This window comes from Haliotis rufescens, unplaced genomic scaffold, assembly GCF_023055435.1.
Source record: "Haliotis rufescens isolate VD_foot unplaced genomic scaffold, xgHalRufe1.0.p SCAF_12, whole genome shotgun sequence".
Taxonomy (NCBI): Eukaryota; Metazoa; Mollusca; class Gastropoda; order Lepetellida; family Haliotidae; genus Haliotis; species Haliotis rufescens.
In genome coordinates, this window is record NW_025963802.1 from 992,593 (window position 1) to 1,009,534 (window position 16,942).

General features: G+C 42.7%; 1 protein-coding gene across 1 annotated transcript; it reads left to right on the forward strand.

Moving 5' to 3' along the window:
* The first annotated feature begins 169 nt into the window (after positions 1–169).
* LOC124127469 lies at positions 170–16,942 on the forward strand. Its single transcript, XM_046490864.2, has 4 exons — positions 170–321; positions 9,670–10,907; positions 13,015–13,105; positions 15,782–16,942. Exons 1-4 carry the CDS (start codon positions 234–236, stop codon positions 16,015–16,017), a joined length of 1,653 nt encoding a protein of 550 aa, XP_046346820.2. The 5' UTR covers positions 170–233; the 3' UTR covers positions 16,018–16,942.

The following is a 16,942-nucleotide window of genomic DNA, read 5'->3' on the forward strand; positions in this document are numbered from 1 at the left end:
TACATGGACCATCCATTCCAGTACCAAGCAATTACTATACGGTAGTGACGTTACCCCTTTCATATGCGCCAGTCAGGCGATACATCATCGTCTTAGCTCAAAGGAGCACAATATTGTAAAAATGCAGTCAAGCTTGGCGATTGAGAGCGGAGTCATCACACAGTACGTGACACCGTGCGAATGAAATAGCCTCATTCGTGAGCCCCGTTCAGAGTAAACACAGCTATTTCAAAATGCTCTATGTTTTCATCTCTCTGTTCCGTTGCTTTGTTTTTATTTCCAAATTGAGAAACGCTGAATGTGGAATGACATTTACTTCAGGTAAGAAGTTCACTTTTCTCTTCTTTTTCACTTTTTCTGTAAACCTCTATTAAATGTTATGCTTGAACTTTATGTAATATTTGTTTTTTTCCCATGACAAATAGATCATTGTGAATATTACTGATATCTTGTAAATGACTATTGACGTGATGTATAATTTTGAGTGTAGTTAATAGCTTTCAGGGGATGCACTGACATCCAGATGATTCTTACAACCAGATGTTCTTAATTAACTTTATGTATGTTATTTAAGTAACTAATTGTTTTGATATTTGAACTGTGCGCTTGTTGGCTCTTGAGCTGAATGTGTTATCATTGTTTTTTGCATTTGCGTGGAATGAGGGTACTATCTTGTCAACGAGCTCGTCGGATACGTGTTTTCATGACACCGATTTTGTTATTAACTGGTCATTTAAAGTAAGTTTCAATCCAGTAAGATAAAGTCCACATAGAGTACAGTGAGTTGACGAATCTGCACTGGTATTTTGTCATCGAAGTCTATCGGGTTGAAGTAGAACGTTTCTTTAGAATTTCCCAGATATACAGTGTGACCATTCTTAATTTGCCTGAACTAAATTTATCGCCAAAAGCTGCAAGAAGGTTTTCTTCACAATGCCACTGTCAGAATCTTATGCCAAACAGGCCATAATGCCATCGCCATCTGAAGAAAATATTCCTTTTCTACCATCATATACAAATGCAATGATAATGTTAAAGGACACATATTATGATTGGACATTATTCTATTCATTTTGCTATCACGTGTCACTAATCGTGCAAAATTCGTGAAGATGCGGGTTAGAATAATTGTTGGTGTTCAGCAATCCATGCTTGCCGCTAGAGGAGACTAACGGGATCGGGTGTTCAGGCTCGTTGACTTAGTTGATGCATATCATCATATCCCAATTGCGATGCTCATGTCAATCACTGGATTGTCTGGTCAAGACTCGATTATTTACTGATCGACGTCATACAACTGGAATATTGCTGATTGCGGCTTTTAACAACATTGTTCACTAATGGTTCACTGTGATATGGTGACTGGGGGTAGCCTAGTTGTTAAAGCGTTTACTCGTAACCACGCAGCCTTGGGTTTGATTCTCAAATCGGGTACAGTGTCTCAAACTCATTTCTGTTACCCAAGTGGACAAGTTGGTAATGTACACATTTGTTTTCAAATTGCCTAGTTTACAGAGAAACATCGTACGAAACATACAATTTGTCATTGAGACATTGAATACAGGGTTGGGAAGGGCGTTTTATTGTTGAAATGGTCACTTACACCTTCATGTGGTCTTTACAATTTCACGTCCTGCATAGACGTTAACGTTCCCACCGGTGACATCACCCACTTGAGCGCCAGACTTGCCTGGTTTACCACTTGAGTATCTGACTTGGCTGGATTACCGCTTGAGCGTCTGACTGTGGCTGGTTTACCACTTGGAGGTGTGACTTGGCTGGTTGACCACTTGGGGATCTGACTTGCCTGGTTTACTACTTGAACGTCTGACTTGGCTGGATTACCGTTTGAGCGTCTGACTGTGGCTGGTTTACCACTTGGAGGTGTGACTTGGCTGGTTGACCACTTGGGGATCTGACTTGGCTGGTTTACTACTTGAGCGTCTGAATTGGCTGGTTTACCACTTGGGGGTCTGATTTGGCTGGTTTACCACTTGGGGGTCTGACTTGGCTGGTTTACCACTTGGGGGTCTGACTCGGCTGGTTTACCACTTGGGGGTCTGACTTGGCTGGTTTACTACTTGAGCGTCTGACTTGGCTGGTTTACCACTTGGGGGTCTGATTTGGCTGGTTTACCACTTGGGGGTCTGACTTGGCTGGTTTACCACTTGGGGGTCTGACTTGGCTGGTTTACTACTTGAGCGTCTGACTTGGCTGGTTTACCGCTTGGGGGTCAGACTTGGCTGGTTTACCACTTGGGGGTCAGACTTGGCTGGTTTACCGCTTGGGGGTCTGACTTGGCTGGTTTACCACTTGAGCGTCTGACTTGGCTGGTTTACCGCTGGAGCGTCTGACTTGGCTGGTTTACCGCTTGGGGTTCAGACTTGGCTGGTTTACCGCTTGGGGGTCAGACTTGGCTAGTTGACCACTTGGGGGTGTGACTTGGCTGGTTTACCACTTGAGGGTCTGACTTGGCTGGTTTCCTACTTGAGGGTCTGACTTGGCTGGTTGACCACTTGGGGGTCAGACTTGGCTAGTTGACCACTTGAAGGTCTGAGTTTGCTGGTTTACCGCTTGGGGGTCAGACTTGGCTGGTTTACCGCTTGAGGGTCTGACTTGGTTGGTTTACCGCTTGAGCGCCATATTCGGCTGGTTTACCACTTGAGGGTCTGACTTGGCTGGTTTACCACTTGAAGGTCTGACTTGGCTGGTTTACCACTTGGGGGTCAGACTTGGCTGGTTGACCACTTGGGGGTCTGACTTGGCTGGTTTACCGCTTGGGAGTCTGACTTGGCTGGTTTACCGTTTGGGGATCTGACTTGGCTGGTTTACTACTTGAGCGTCTGACTTGGTTGGTTTACCACTAGAGCGTGTGACTTGGCTGGTTTACCACTTGGGGGTCTGACTTGGCTGGTTTACCACTTGGGGATCTGACTTGGCTTGTTTACTACTTGAGCGTCTGACTTGGCTGGTTGACCACTTGGGGGTCTGACATGGCTGGTTTACCACTTGAGCGTGTGACTTGGCTGGTTTACCGCTTGAGCGTGTGACTTGGCTGGTTGACCACTTGGGGGTCTGATTTGGCTGGTTTACCACTTGAGGGTCTGACTTGGCTGGTTTACCACTTGAGCGTCTGACTTGGCTGGTTTACCACTTGAGCGCCATGCTTGGCTGGTTTACAACTTGAGCGTGTGACTTGGCTGGTTTACCACTTGAGCGTGTGACTTGGCTGGTTGACCACTTGGGGGTCTGACTTGGCTGGTTTACCACTTGAGCGTGTGACTTGGCAGGTTTACCACTTATGCGTGTGACTTGGGTAGTTGACCACTTGGGGGTGTGACTTGGCTGGTTTACCACTTGGGGGTGTGACTTGGCTGGTTTACCACTTTGGGGTGTGACTTGGCTGGTTTACCACTTGAGCGTGTGACTTGGCTGGTTTACCACTTATGCTTGTGACTTGGCTAGTTGACCACTTGGGGGTCTGACTTGGCTGGTTTACCACTTGGGGGTCTGACTTGGCTGGTTTAGCGCTTAAGGATCTGACTTGGCTGGTTTACCGCTTGGGAGTCTGTCTTGGCTGGTTTACCACTTGAGCGTGTGACTTGGCTGGTTTACCACTTGAGTGTGTGACTTGGCTGGTTGACCACTTGGGGGTGTGACTTGGCTGGTTTACCACTTGAGCGTGTTACTTGGCTGGTTTACCACTTGGGGGTGTGACTTGGCTGGTTTACCCATTGAGCGTGTGACTTGGCTGGTTTACCACTTGAGCGTGTGACTTGGCTGGTTGACCACTTGGGGGTCTGACTTGGCTGGTTTACCACTTGAGCGTCTGACTTGGCTGGTTTACCACTTGAGGGTCTGACTTGACTGGTTTGCCGCTTGAGCGCCATACTTGGCTGGTTTACCACTTGAGTGTCTGACATAGCTGGTTTACTACTTTATTGACATTCCTACTGAAAAAATACATACGCTTCAGATGCATACCTTATTACTGATAAGTTGTGGTTAGATTAGCTTGACATAATTTGACAGACATACATGTAGTTTGAAAGACAGAACCACTGCCTCCTCAGGGCGGTTCTTTATGTTGCAGAGAGGGAGACAAGGAAACCGTAGAAATAACTGGGATATAAAAAAAACTCTTCAAAAAAAGAAACGCACAGGTAGTATGTAGTTAATGGAACCTGACTTCTATCCGGTATATAAATTGGATATATGTTACTGGAAAATGTTGGTGGCCTGATATTCGACAAACGGTGCCTCAAAACGCTGCCATTGTCGATTTGCAATGTCTTAAACGGAATTGTTTTCACAATTGTTAAAAAATGTCATGGAGGAAAACAGTAAAGCAAAATGCACATGCAAGTTATGGCATTCGTAACTCGTGGTTGTGGCTAGGAAATGGCAAGCCAATAACTTGTCATTCAATTGTCAACATTTTTCAAGCTCGAAAATGCCGAGACTCAACGCAGCCTTTTGTTGCACGCCATTTCAACGTCCACCACAGCACCATTTGCCGCCTCTGGGAGCGATACACACAGTTCAGTTCCACTGCAGACCGTCCGAGAACCGGCCGACCAAGTGTTACCCCCCCCCCCCCCCCCCCCCCCCCGTGCACAGGATCGCTACAGTTGACTGTTCTACGTACGTCATCGCAATGCCACAGCTGCGGAGACTGCAGGACATATCCGACACCACGAGATCTGACTTGGTTGAGATTCAGGGAAATTTGACGGCAAATCGCTAAATGAACCAAATTCTTCAACATCACCTTCTTCCAATCATTGACCGCCAGAGGGAGCTGTTTCAACAGGACAACGCACTACTGCTCGTACCTTCATAATGCCAACATCAACGCCTTGCCCTGGCTGTCGAGATCTCCAGATCTCAACCCAATCGAACACCTCTGGGAGGAATTCGATCGACGTGTACGTCAAGGTCAGAACACACCACAGACACTCCCACAACTGGCCGCAGAATTCCGCAGGACAGAATTCGTACCCCTATCCAGTCAATGCCAAGGAGATGCAGAGCCGTGATTGCTGCCCGGTGCGGTCACACGAGATACTGAGTTCAGCGCAATCTTGTGGCCTTATATGACATGACAATGAACAGTTTTCAATGCCATTGTACAACGACAACATGTGACTATCGAGTTCCAAAATTTCGTATTTGTATCTATGATATTAAATTAAATATATCGCTTTATAACTTAAGGTACAATAGATTTACTAAAAATCTACCTGTACGTTTCTTTTTTTGAAGAGTGTAATTGTTAACAAATGTGCATTTTTTTTCACCTACGTGTGTACATGGTCACGTAGGTTTTAGTCAAGAATAAATGCTTGTTGTAGGCCTCCTCTTTGGAACTGTCTGCTGAAATAAATGGTACTACTAAACGTTTCAAACTGACATCCCATGAACCTTTTAAAATGAAATAAAAATTCACATGAATAGTTATTGTTTTTCACAAATCGACACTTCAAAAGCACTTAGTGAGAATGAGCGAGATCAACTTAGGATGAAAGCAAGAGAAAATAAAATTCCGGTGCGCGTGCGCAATGGGATTTTTACGTCACATGATATTAGTATGACAACAAATGATGAACAAACAACAAAACAAAGACTTCTGATGGATATTCTTTATTGTTTGTCTGTGACTGAAGACCAACATAGAGATTATTGACAAACCTATAACAGCGGCAGGGTATTCGCAAAAATGACATACTTCCCTCCGTCATGGTTTGTTGATTTGATTTTTTTAATATACCAAATGTCACAAATGATGTTATTTTCATCATGTCAGCAGGGGGTAAAAAAACTTTGCTAATGTGTTTGCTATGGAGCCGTAACATATGGGTACTTACATGAATTGATCTTGCATAAACCCAATCGACCAGGCAGTTGTTTTCATGCCATTGTTTGCTAGCGTTCAAACTTTAATAAATAATCACGGATAAAATGAAAGCGTTAAAAGAATGAAGAACCGCATCAGTTCAACGATACATTTACAAAATACAGTAAAGAGAGTAATGACTTCTTTGACAACCTCGATATACAAAGTAATTCAAAGTACAAACACTCAAGTAACATTTTATACCGGAAAGACCGTTCAACCGCTCCTAGCATAAATGATCAATGGTTCTAATTTTATTTCATTATTTGTCTTCGGATGACATTAGTGCCTTGAACCATACCAACAATGATCACAGGAACTTTGCAGCACTTTGGTTTCATCTTGTGGATAAGAAGAGCACTCTACGACCCTTCTGTGCAAAGTGTTGTGTGCTGAGTATGGAGTGCATTACAAAGTACATTGCAATGCATAGCACCAAGATACTAACGTAAACTTTGAAAGGACATAGAGATTACTACACGAGTGTCTGTCAGATACCATTGATCTTACAACGAGTTGTAAGATGAATGGTATCTGACAGGCTCGAGTGCAGTAACATGTTTCTCACACACACTAAAATCGCACCTTTTTAGCATCGAACCGATGCATTTTGTCTATTCTCATGATTGCTGTAGCGTATTAATACATAACACCACTGTCATAAGTGACGTCATCCTTTGCGCTGCTTACTACTCATAAATAATGTGACCCTACACAAAAAGGTTTCCGTCAAATCTGTGGATTATCAAGGCGATGATGAGAATACAAACTAGACAAAAACAAAGAACACGCTGGGTGCCAAATTGAAAGTTTACACCTCAAAGAAATTACCAAATATGTACAACAATGTTTACTTCCGTATGACATCATTACTGCCGGTGACCGACTTTTACAAAATGGCGTGTTCACTGTAATCAGAAACATTCTGACAATCTGCGTACTGTTATGTATTTACCATGTTTTCCAATGTAACAAAGAGAATTAGTCAGAAATGCAGATAACTACCTTCATCGTTGTGCGTGATTTAGCGTCAGTCATGGCGTCACACAGGACGGAAACCTTTACGGCTTCTGTTGAATTTACCACATCATTGTAATGTATATGTGTGTATTTCCATAATTAGCGCAACGATACTCTTCCCATGAATATTCTCAAACGCGTGATCGAGCCAATGTATGCAACAATTAGGCGAAAGTACCTCTAAAAATGCTACACAGTGTAAAATAAAAGATTTTCAGAAGTCACTTTCAGTAAATTTGCTTTGCCTAAAATGACAGTAAATGCTAAACAGAAGGGGAAATTCAAAACTGTGCTGTGTATTAGTTTGCGTGATGTGTTTTGAATTTTATTCGACTTGGAAGTGAGTGTTGAAGAGGAAACACATGTGTCGCTGTGGCATCCAGGGCGTTTACACTCTGAAAAAAACGATAAGGTTGACATAACGACAGATAATGTAACTGATAATAATAGCAAACAAACAATGACGAGTTTGTTTATTTCCATTATTAATTACACGGTCCTGTTGTTCAATACAGACGTAGGTGAACATTCGACTGAAGCACGAGCAACTTATGAATGACTTACACTCAGGAAAGTAGTCCGTCATCATCTGACCTCAGGGCATCACCATGTAGTAGCCAATCACGGGCCTGGAATTCGATCTCACACATATGTTTGATACCAATTATCTCAAATGGGTTCTCACCCACAGGTGTGTAAGAATTTTTTTCTTTTTATATAGTATTATGTCGTAGGGTGGAAGGAAAGCTGCGTGTGACGTTAGGCAACAAGAAGAAAAAACAACAACTGTTTGTGCAGTGTGAGTGGCGGGTGCTACCGTTAACGAAGGACAGGCTTACTCTTTACTCTGCTTTTCAGTGACCCATTCATGTAATTTTCGGCACCATTTTGCCTTTTACGTCCTATGCAATCTATTTCGTTAGATAATCGAAACTGGTTATTCTCTGGCTTTGAGCTTTTGAATTGTTAATAATCAATTTGAGTTCATAACTTTTGCAAAACGTAATTTCCTTGTGTGCTCTGTCCACAATGAATTACCACATCTGCTTTGATGTCTAGAAACCATTTCGCAATCTGTATTTGCTATATATTTGATACTGTCCATCAATCATAATCGGGAACGGTTTTACATTATATACGAATCAGATGTTCTAAAACATTAAGCTGCTTTATGAAAACAGAACATGATAGTTAATTACTCATAGGCGACTGACTCAATTCGCTGTGTATTCTGTGTCCGTGCCAGGATCCGCTTATCCTTGGTTCGAATATCATCTACAATTTGCGTATGAGCAACATACATGTACCTGACTAAGTGCTCACCTGCGCGGGTGTATCCACCGTGGTCGACGTCTTCGACGGGGCAATCTTCCACACCAAACTTCCATGCCGTAATATACTGTTCAAAGCAACGTCACATCTCTGAGCTCTTTAAAGTTCTTTAAAAATGATATTGGTCACTGCGACTTGCTCTTGGTTTCTGTTTAAAAGAGCTTCGACATGAACTGTGCAGCTTGATGGGTAAGGACATGCGTCGTTTCAAAATATAAGAAAGTGAAAAGACAACATGTGGCTACATCCTCGTTACATGTGTAAATACTTGTCAGATGCAATATTACTACCACAGCAGTCGAAAGTAATATTCAATCAATATCACGGCGGGGGACACCAGAAATGGACTTTACACAACCTACCCTTCTGGGAAATCGAACCCGGGCCTTCGACGTGACGAGCAAACGTTTAAATGACTACATGACTATGAATATCCTTTGACAAGGCTATCCTCGAAAAAGGCGACTAACGGTAGGGGGGAGGGTGTGTGTCACGTCATTGTTTCCCAATAGTGTAGAGTGATGCTCTTTTTGTCAGTCACTGGATTGTCTGGTACAGACTCAATGATTTACGGATCGCCGTCACGTACGAGTAGCTGGAATATTGCTGCCTTAGTCCCATACATAATATACAGCAAATAAGGTTCGGGTAGTTCAAATATGCAGCTGAGTGAGTGAGTGAGTATGGCTTTACGCCGCTTTTAGCAATATTCCAGCAATATCACGACGGGGGACACTAGAAATGGGCTTCACACATTGTATCCATCTCGGGAATCGAACCCGGGTCTTCGGCGTGACGAGCGAACGCTTTAACCACTAGGCTACCCGACCGCCCAAAATATGCAGCTGAAAGGTCATTGTGCCCCAATCGCATACACTGTTGCTCTTGCTATCAACCCCTGGTTTGCCTGACCTTTGCTGGGTAGAACAATATTCAATAATAGTAGGATGAACTGGTCATGATTTACGTGTATTATGAAAGAATGTGCGAAAGCTACATGCATGTTGTTGTCGAATAGCCTGACTTTCAAGTGTAATAGTCAGTGAGTGAGTATGGTTTGACGCCGCTTTCAGCAATATTCCAGCAATATGACAGCGGGGACACCAGAAATGGGCTTAACACATTGTACTCATGTACAATCGAAAGCGTGACGAGCGAACGCTTCAACCACCAGGCTACCCCGCCGCCCCTCAAGTGTTACAGAGACAGTAACAGTCTGACCAAAGACGGTGGTGCTTTGGCCTATGAATAACGGACTCTTAAAAGCGTGAGTGCGTTGGACGCCGCTTTCAGTTACATCACGGCGTGTCACATTGATAAGGGAAGACGTTTGGCATGAGAATGTTCTGTTTCCCAACGCTGGCATTTTCATCCAAAAAACATTTCGTTCTTCCTCGTAGCTGTCATATTTTCTGTTTTAGACGGTCCTTCCGTGTGGACGAAGGCCTACATGGCAATGGTACCTGAGATAGAAGACGGAAATGAGGACGCCGGACATCTCTACATTACGTCATCTGAAGCTACGACCACGGACGCGTGGGTGAACACCAAACCTGGCAAGATCTATCAAAACATCATCCCAAATGAAACAGCTAGCTTACCGTTGCCCCCAAAAGTTATTCTGCCTCAAGGATCTCAAAGAAAGGGCAGTTTTGTCTTTTGCGTTGTGACGCCAGATGACGTTGGGGCCTTCTTCCGAGACAAGTGGACATTTTACCAAATAAGGGAGACGACTCAGTTACCGTTCACGTATACTGTCGTCTCGTATAGCAATGCCACTGATCCTATGTCATCTCTGATAGGCATAAGTGTGGTCTTTGACTTGACGAAACTAATCATCACTTTCAGAGAAGGAATTAATGTTACAAACGTTCTTGGAAATGTATCAAAAGGGACAATAAACGGACAACAGCTAGTGTTTAGTAAGCAGAGCCACCGTATTGCTATTAAATTGGAAATTGATGAAGATTTAACTGGAACAACCATTGAGAGTTCACATGTGATAACAGTTATAGCAGGGGCGATGTCGATTGATCCTTCGAACAGATATGTTTATTTAGATCACATGCCAACACGAGATGCTGGCTCAGTCTACATTGTATTTGGATTGCCGGATATCGGCGGAAATGACACTTTTCGTATTGTCGCAAAATCTCCTAACACTATTGCAAGCTTTGACAATAACCAATCAATAACGCTTACTGAAGAAGGCGATTTTGAAGATGTTTCTTTCTCAAGAGGCTCTTTTCACATCGTTGTCGCAACATCGGAAGTAATTGTTGCCATCTTTCTTCAAAATGGCGGACCGAGAAAGACCGACATGATAATAGCGCATCCAGTGAACTCAAGCAAGACCTCAAAGTTTCAGTTTTCTATACCTTCGAGATCAAGTGATGTTAATTTCAAGCATTACCTGGTAGTAACTACGGAATCGAGTGGACAGGCAAACATGGTGTTAAACGGGCAGGCACTGCCCCCAGAAACAGTCTGGTCCTCTATTTCCGGAACAGGTCATGTGGGAGGATACGTGCCGCTTGTGGAAACTGCGCAACCCCAGATTATAGCTACCACTAACGGGGTGTATTTCAACGCATATCTGATGGGCTACGGAGATGATGCAACTTATGGATCAGCTTTAGAAGGCATTGATACGCCCCAGGTATGTTGTATGCTTAGAGAAGGGGTGAGTTTCTGGTGTCTATGTTTAGAGAAGGGGTAAGCTTCTGGTGTCTATGTTTAGAGAAGGGGTGAGCTTCTGGTGTCTATGTTTAGAGAAGGGGTGAGCTTCTGGTGTCTATGTTTAGAGAGAGAAGGGGTGAGCTTCTGGTGTCTATGTTTAGAGAGAGAAGGGGTGAGCTTCTGGTGTCTATGTTTAGATAAGGGGTAAGCTTCTGGTGTCTGTGTTTAGAGAAGGGTTGAGCTTCTGGTGTCTATGTTTAGAGAAGGGGTGAGCTTCTGGTGTCTATGTTTAGAGAAGGGGTGAGCTTCTGGTGTCTATGTTTAGAGAAGGGGTAAGCTTCTGGTGTCTTTGTTTAGAGAAGGGGTGAGCTTCTTGTGTCTATGTTTAGAGAAGGGTTGAGCTTCTGGTGTCTATGTTTAGAGAAGGGGTAAGCTTCTGGTGTCTATGTTTAGAGAAGGTGTAAGCTTCTAGTGTCTATGTTTAGAGAAGGGGTGAGCTTCTGGTGTCTATGTTTAGAGAAGGGGTAAGCTTCTGGTGTCTATGTTTAGAGAAGGGGTAAGTTTCTGGTGTCTATGTTTAACATGAACGACCTCTTTAAGAAACAGAGCGTTGAGACACAAGTAGCTACATGTACTCTGTATACAAGTTAATATTGACGAAGACAAAGAAAACGACATCAGTTAATAAAACATTAATCAAATTAAAGCTTCTCGTCTCACCTGACAATGCTAAGTGTTGGTTTTGCAATAAGTAAAAGTGTTTCATCGAGTTAGTGTGTGTGTTTCCATCCAGAGTGCATTGTCCCAAGGGAACATTGGTACAAGCAATGGCTGTCATGGGTTCGTAGGCTTATCTTTTAACTTAATTATGTAACATTCTACAACCATTTATAAATTAAATTACTGTAGCAGCTATATATAATGAGCGGTTTTGTGAAGTAATGTATTTCTGTTTATTCAAATTCTTATTTACCTCAAACAATGATGTTAATGCCTGATTATCTTTCAGTGTGTTCACAAACATTCACAATAAGGTAATATAGTGTTTTAAATAATGTTTGCGTGAGTGGGTTTTACGGCGCACTTAGCAATATACAAGCCATATCAGGTCGGGTGGTTTATTGAAAATTGGCTTCATGAATCATGAAACCCGTGAAGATCCGGGGAAGAATAGGTCTTCAGCAACCCATGCTTGCGATGAAAGGCGACTATGCTTGTCGTAAGAGGCGACTAACGGGGTCGGGTGGTCAGGCTCGCTTACTCGGTTGGTGCATGTCATCGATCCCAATTGCGTGGATCGATGCTCATGATTGTCAGGTCCAGACTCGATTATTTACAGACCGCCGTAATCACCGAATATTGCTAAGTGTGGCGTTAAACAACAAACCAACCAACCAATCATGAATCATGAATTAGAACTTATAAAAGCCCCGTATCATTCAATGTGTAATTTGTACATGGGCCTTATAGATTTTAGTTGAACAATAGTTTTGCCTACAGGGATAATTAATTACACTTCTGATGTGAGATAATGTCTTGCTGTAAGATAACATAAAGTCGAAACCAATCGCGACCTAAGTTATCCGATGGCTCAGCACGTGTTCTTCGAAATCGTTGCCCCTCTGTTTAGATTTGAATAAGGTGAGATGTATTTTAAAGAGGTTATTGCAATTGTGTGGTCTGGAAAACGAGAAAGTGTAAATATGTACTCGTCAGTTTACTTAACATTTCCATGGCAATATGGAAGCACACTCTGTCACTCCACAGTTGGATAGGAAAGGCACACTTGACATCACTGGTACACCAAGGCTTCTCTCACACCGATCGATTGATTTTAACTAATGTTTCATGTTACACATGATTAATTTAGGGGCGGTCGGGTAGCCTCGTGGTTAAAGCGTTAGCTCGTCACGCCGAAGACCCGGGTTCGTTCCCGACATGGGTACAATGTGTGAAGCCCATTTCTGGTGTCTCCCGCCGTGATATTGCTGGAATATTGCTAAAAGCGGCGTAAAACGATACTCACTCACTTACTCATGATTAATTTAGGTAGTTTAATGGAACAAGTATTCATTTATGTTCTTTAGCAAAACACATCTGACCTACAGTTTTCATCAGACAAGACATTTTGTGAAAGGACAGGCCAGACCGGAAACTACATCTCCAATGGAACACAAAGTAAGGAAAAACTCCATAACTTGATTGAATATACAGCATTCAACTAATTCTAGCTTTTCCTAACAACGTACTGAAAGAGATCGGTAGTCCAGGTGGCCAAGGTGGCCTAGTAGCAATTCGCTTTGCAGTTTCTCATCCCTTGGGCACGCCAGAAACCTATGATTGTGGGTTCGAATCCCGGTTCGTCCCGATTATGTTTCTAGGTTTGTCAGCACCATACCCGTGGGTATCGCCGAAGTGGTAAACGTCTAAAACCTGTTTATCTTCGGGCTTTCCTCCCACATTCAGCTGACACGCCGTGATATAACTGGAATACTGTTAAAAGCGGCGTTAAACCCAACACACTCACTCACAGAAAGAAGCATCTAATTTGGTTCGGATTGTTGTTTTACGACAAAATCAGCAATATTACAGCTAAATGACGGCGATCTGTAAATAATCAAGTCTGGACAAGACAATCCAGTGATTGATATCATGTGCATCGATCCACGCAAATGGGATACAATGACATGCATTTATTAATTCAAATGGGTTTTATGCAGATGTTGTGTCAAATGTAAATGTCACAGTAACGGTCATGCACTAATTTGAAGGTTTGTTGTGAAAGATGATTTGGTTGATTGGTTGGTTTGTTGTTTAACGGCGCACTCAGCAATATTACAGCTATATGATGGCGGTCTGTAAATAATCGAGTCTGGACCAGACAATCCAGTGATTGACATCATGAGCATCGATCCACGCAATTGGGATACGGTGACATGCATCTACCAAGTCAGCGAGCCTGACCACCCGATCCCGTTAGTCACCTTTTAGTGCATGGGTCCTCGCTTCTTGACTAACCACGGGCTAATATTGACATGGACGAATATTGTGTGAGATCTTTGAGTGAAAATTCGATGGCATTGTCTAATATTGCCTTTTGAATATTTTCCTTCAAGACACTTGTTGTAATATGCTCTATAAATTATTTATCCCATGTTAATAGTTTACTTTATCATATAAATACAAGGTTTATTCCTAATGCAGGACATTTTTTATCATCCCCAAACACACTCGCGTGATAGCCTCTATGTACGTCTCCTTCAAGACAAACACAGTATCATGGGGAGCGGTACGGTACACTTATGAAACAGCATTTTGGTTATTTGCACTTTCAACAAGCGAGGATACAATATCAAACGGCTCATATACTGGTCCTTGTAAGCATTGCATTAAAGTGATGGAACCCCAATTAGTATATACGCAGCGTCATTATTGAAGGGTCAAGCAGATAATAAGAGTTAAAACGTCGCATTTTCAACTTCCAAGAGTGCAGCTGAGTTGCACTGGAATGAACTATTTCATTGATGGTCTTGTCATGTATTGCACGTGCATGGGCTAAACCATCGGTTGCATTCAGGCGTGTGTTTTGGATAGCTCTTTCAATCCCCTTTAATCTTTCACTTTTCATTGTTTTTAATAGTCCTCCATTTTTCTGTCAAAAAGCTACCAATTAGTGTTCTTCAACTGTTATTTACATTGTCATCCGACCTGTTGACGCTTGTTTATGTGTGAGGCCCTACATACCTTGTTTGTTTGTTTTGTTTGTTTGTTTGCTTGTTGTTTAACGCCACACCCAGCAATATTCCAGCTACATGACGGCGGTCTGTAAGTATTCGAGTCCGGACCAGACAATCTGCCCGATGGGTTCCATATTCATATTAGCGGAGTTAAATCTTCGGGTACAATCTCTCTACATTGTGACATTATGTTTACCTCAATCCTACCATGACGACATCACAACTACAATGTAATTGGATTTTACTTTGTTTGTTGTTTAACGCCGCACTCACCAATATTCCAGCTAAATTGATAAACCTATTAATGGCCACTGCTCAGCTATCTCAACTCAAAACGTATTGTAATGCTCTTAAATTCTCTCAAAATGCATTCTTATACGTGAAGATCCGGGGTAGAATAGGTGTTCAGCAACCCATGCTTGCCATAAAATCATAAAATGCGACTATGCTTGTCGTAAGAGGCAACTAAAGGGATCGGGTGGTCAGGCTCGCTGACTTGGTTGATGCATGTCATCGATCCCAAATATTGACACACCATCTGTATAAAACCGATATATGAATTAATAAAAGTGACAAATGTTACCTCTGATATCAGACGCACAGGTTATGGTGATAACAGGCTCTTCTGTCCATCGTTCTGTTTTAGCAAACGACATGCCACGAAGTCTTTTTCTAGGAGGTGAGGTGAGGTGAAATTGGGTTTAACGTCGCGTCCAAGATTATTGCACTTATATAGTGACGTGCATGTACGTGTGTGTGTTTGTGTGGCTGCTTGTACTAGTCCGGACATATGCTGATTTATAGTGCTAGCTCACTGAGATACCATGCCGCAGTTTAACATGAATACCCCACTCAGACACAGTATACTGACTCCGAGCCGACCAGTCCTTGTTTTAGCCCCTAAATGCCCAGCGTCAGACAGGGTAACAACAAGTACGATGTTTTAACGTCTTATAGAATGGCTCTCCGGGCGGACGCTCTACCACTAGACCACGGAGGCGGTCCTTTTTCTAGGAACAAATATGAGGTTTTTATGTGTTCTTAACAGTTGTAGCCCATGCTTCAAGTAACAATGGGTACTGCATTACTACTCATTGTCATATATTATCTCTTTCAGTGGAAATCACGAAAGTAACTTCAAAAAAGGAAAAACGGTTCTTGTCGTACAAATCACTGCACCGGACAACGCTCCACTTACAAGCATGTCAGATGACGTGTCTCCTCTATTCTGACTGTATTGGGGTCAACTTCAAGAATGTGTCGTCACCAGCTGAAATCAATTGTGACATTATCATGAAGGGAGATGGGTGTTCGCTGAAAGGTTCTGGCTGGACAAACTACCTCTTGAAGTAGCAGAACCAGGATAAAAGCGAATTGTCTATGACAACATGTACGACAAGGATACTATCTGCATTAAGTGTCGAGAAGACTCTCATTAAAATAACTACAGTAAACTACGGTTATAACAAACTCAAAGGGACTACTAATTTTAGTTCGTTATAACCGTAGTTCGTTATAAGCATATGTACAGCATAACTACAGCAGATAGTCGGGACCAGAAAAGTAAGTTGTTAAATCCGTCAGTTCGTTATAAGCGTGTCCCTTCCCTGCCTCAATCGACTGGTCGCAGGTTCGAATCATATAGTCGTTCTAATAATGTTTCAATACCTGAGTCTGTGGGTTTCACGTCTAATAAGAACGCCTATGGACCGTGTCAGTATTGCCTTTGGTGGTGAGATAGCCGAGTGGTTAAGCGTGCGCTCGTCACGGCGAAGACCCGGGTTCGATTGCCCTCGAGTACAATGTGTGAAGCGCATTTCTGGTGCCCTCCGCCGTGATATTGCTGGAATATTGATAAAATTGGCATAAAACCATACTCACACATAATAACCTTTGCGACTCACCCTTGTATATACACATGAAATTTTGTTGCAAAACACCCTTTCATTCACTCTTTAAGTATTTTAGTTTGTCGGATTATGATAAAAATAAAATCGACAAAACCCTTTCCATATTCAATAGAAATCTCAGGAGCATGTGTTTATGAATCACTATCAAATAGTGATGATACCAGGTGTTCGCGAAAAGGTGAACGTCTCCTGCCCCATTAGTGGCACCCGTCATAAACACATGCAAAGTCCATTGTTCACCTGAAAAACCACGGGAACATATGGTCAAAATATGGTCGGAATTGCATCGGCCATCTCTCTTGTCACTGCATCCGCCAAGATCCGGGGTAGAATAGGTCTTCAGCAACCTATGCTTGTCCTAAAAGGCG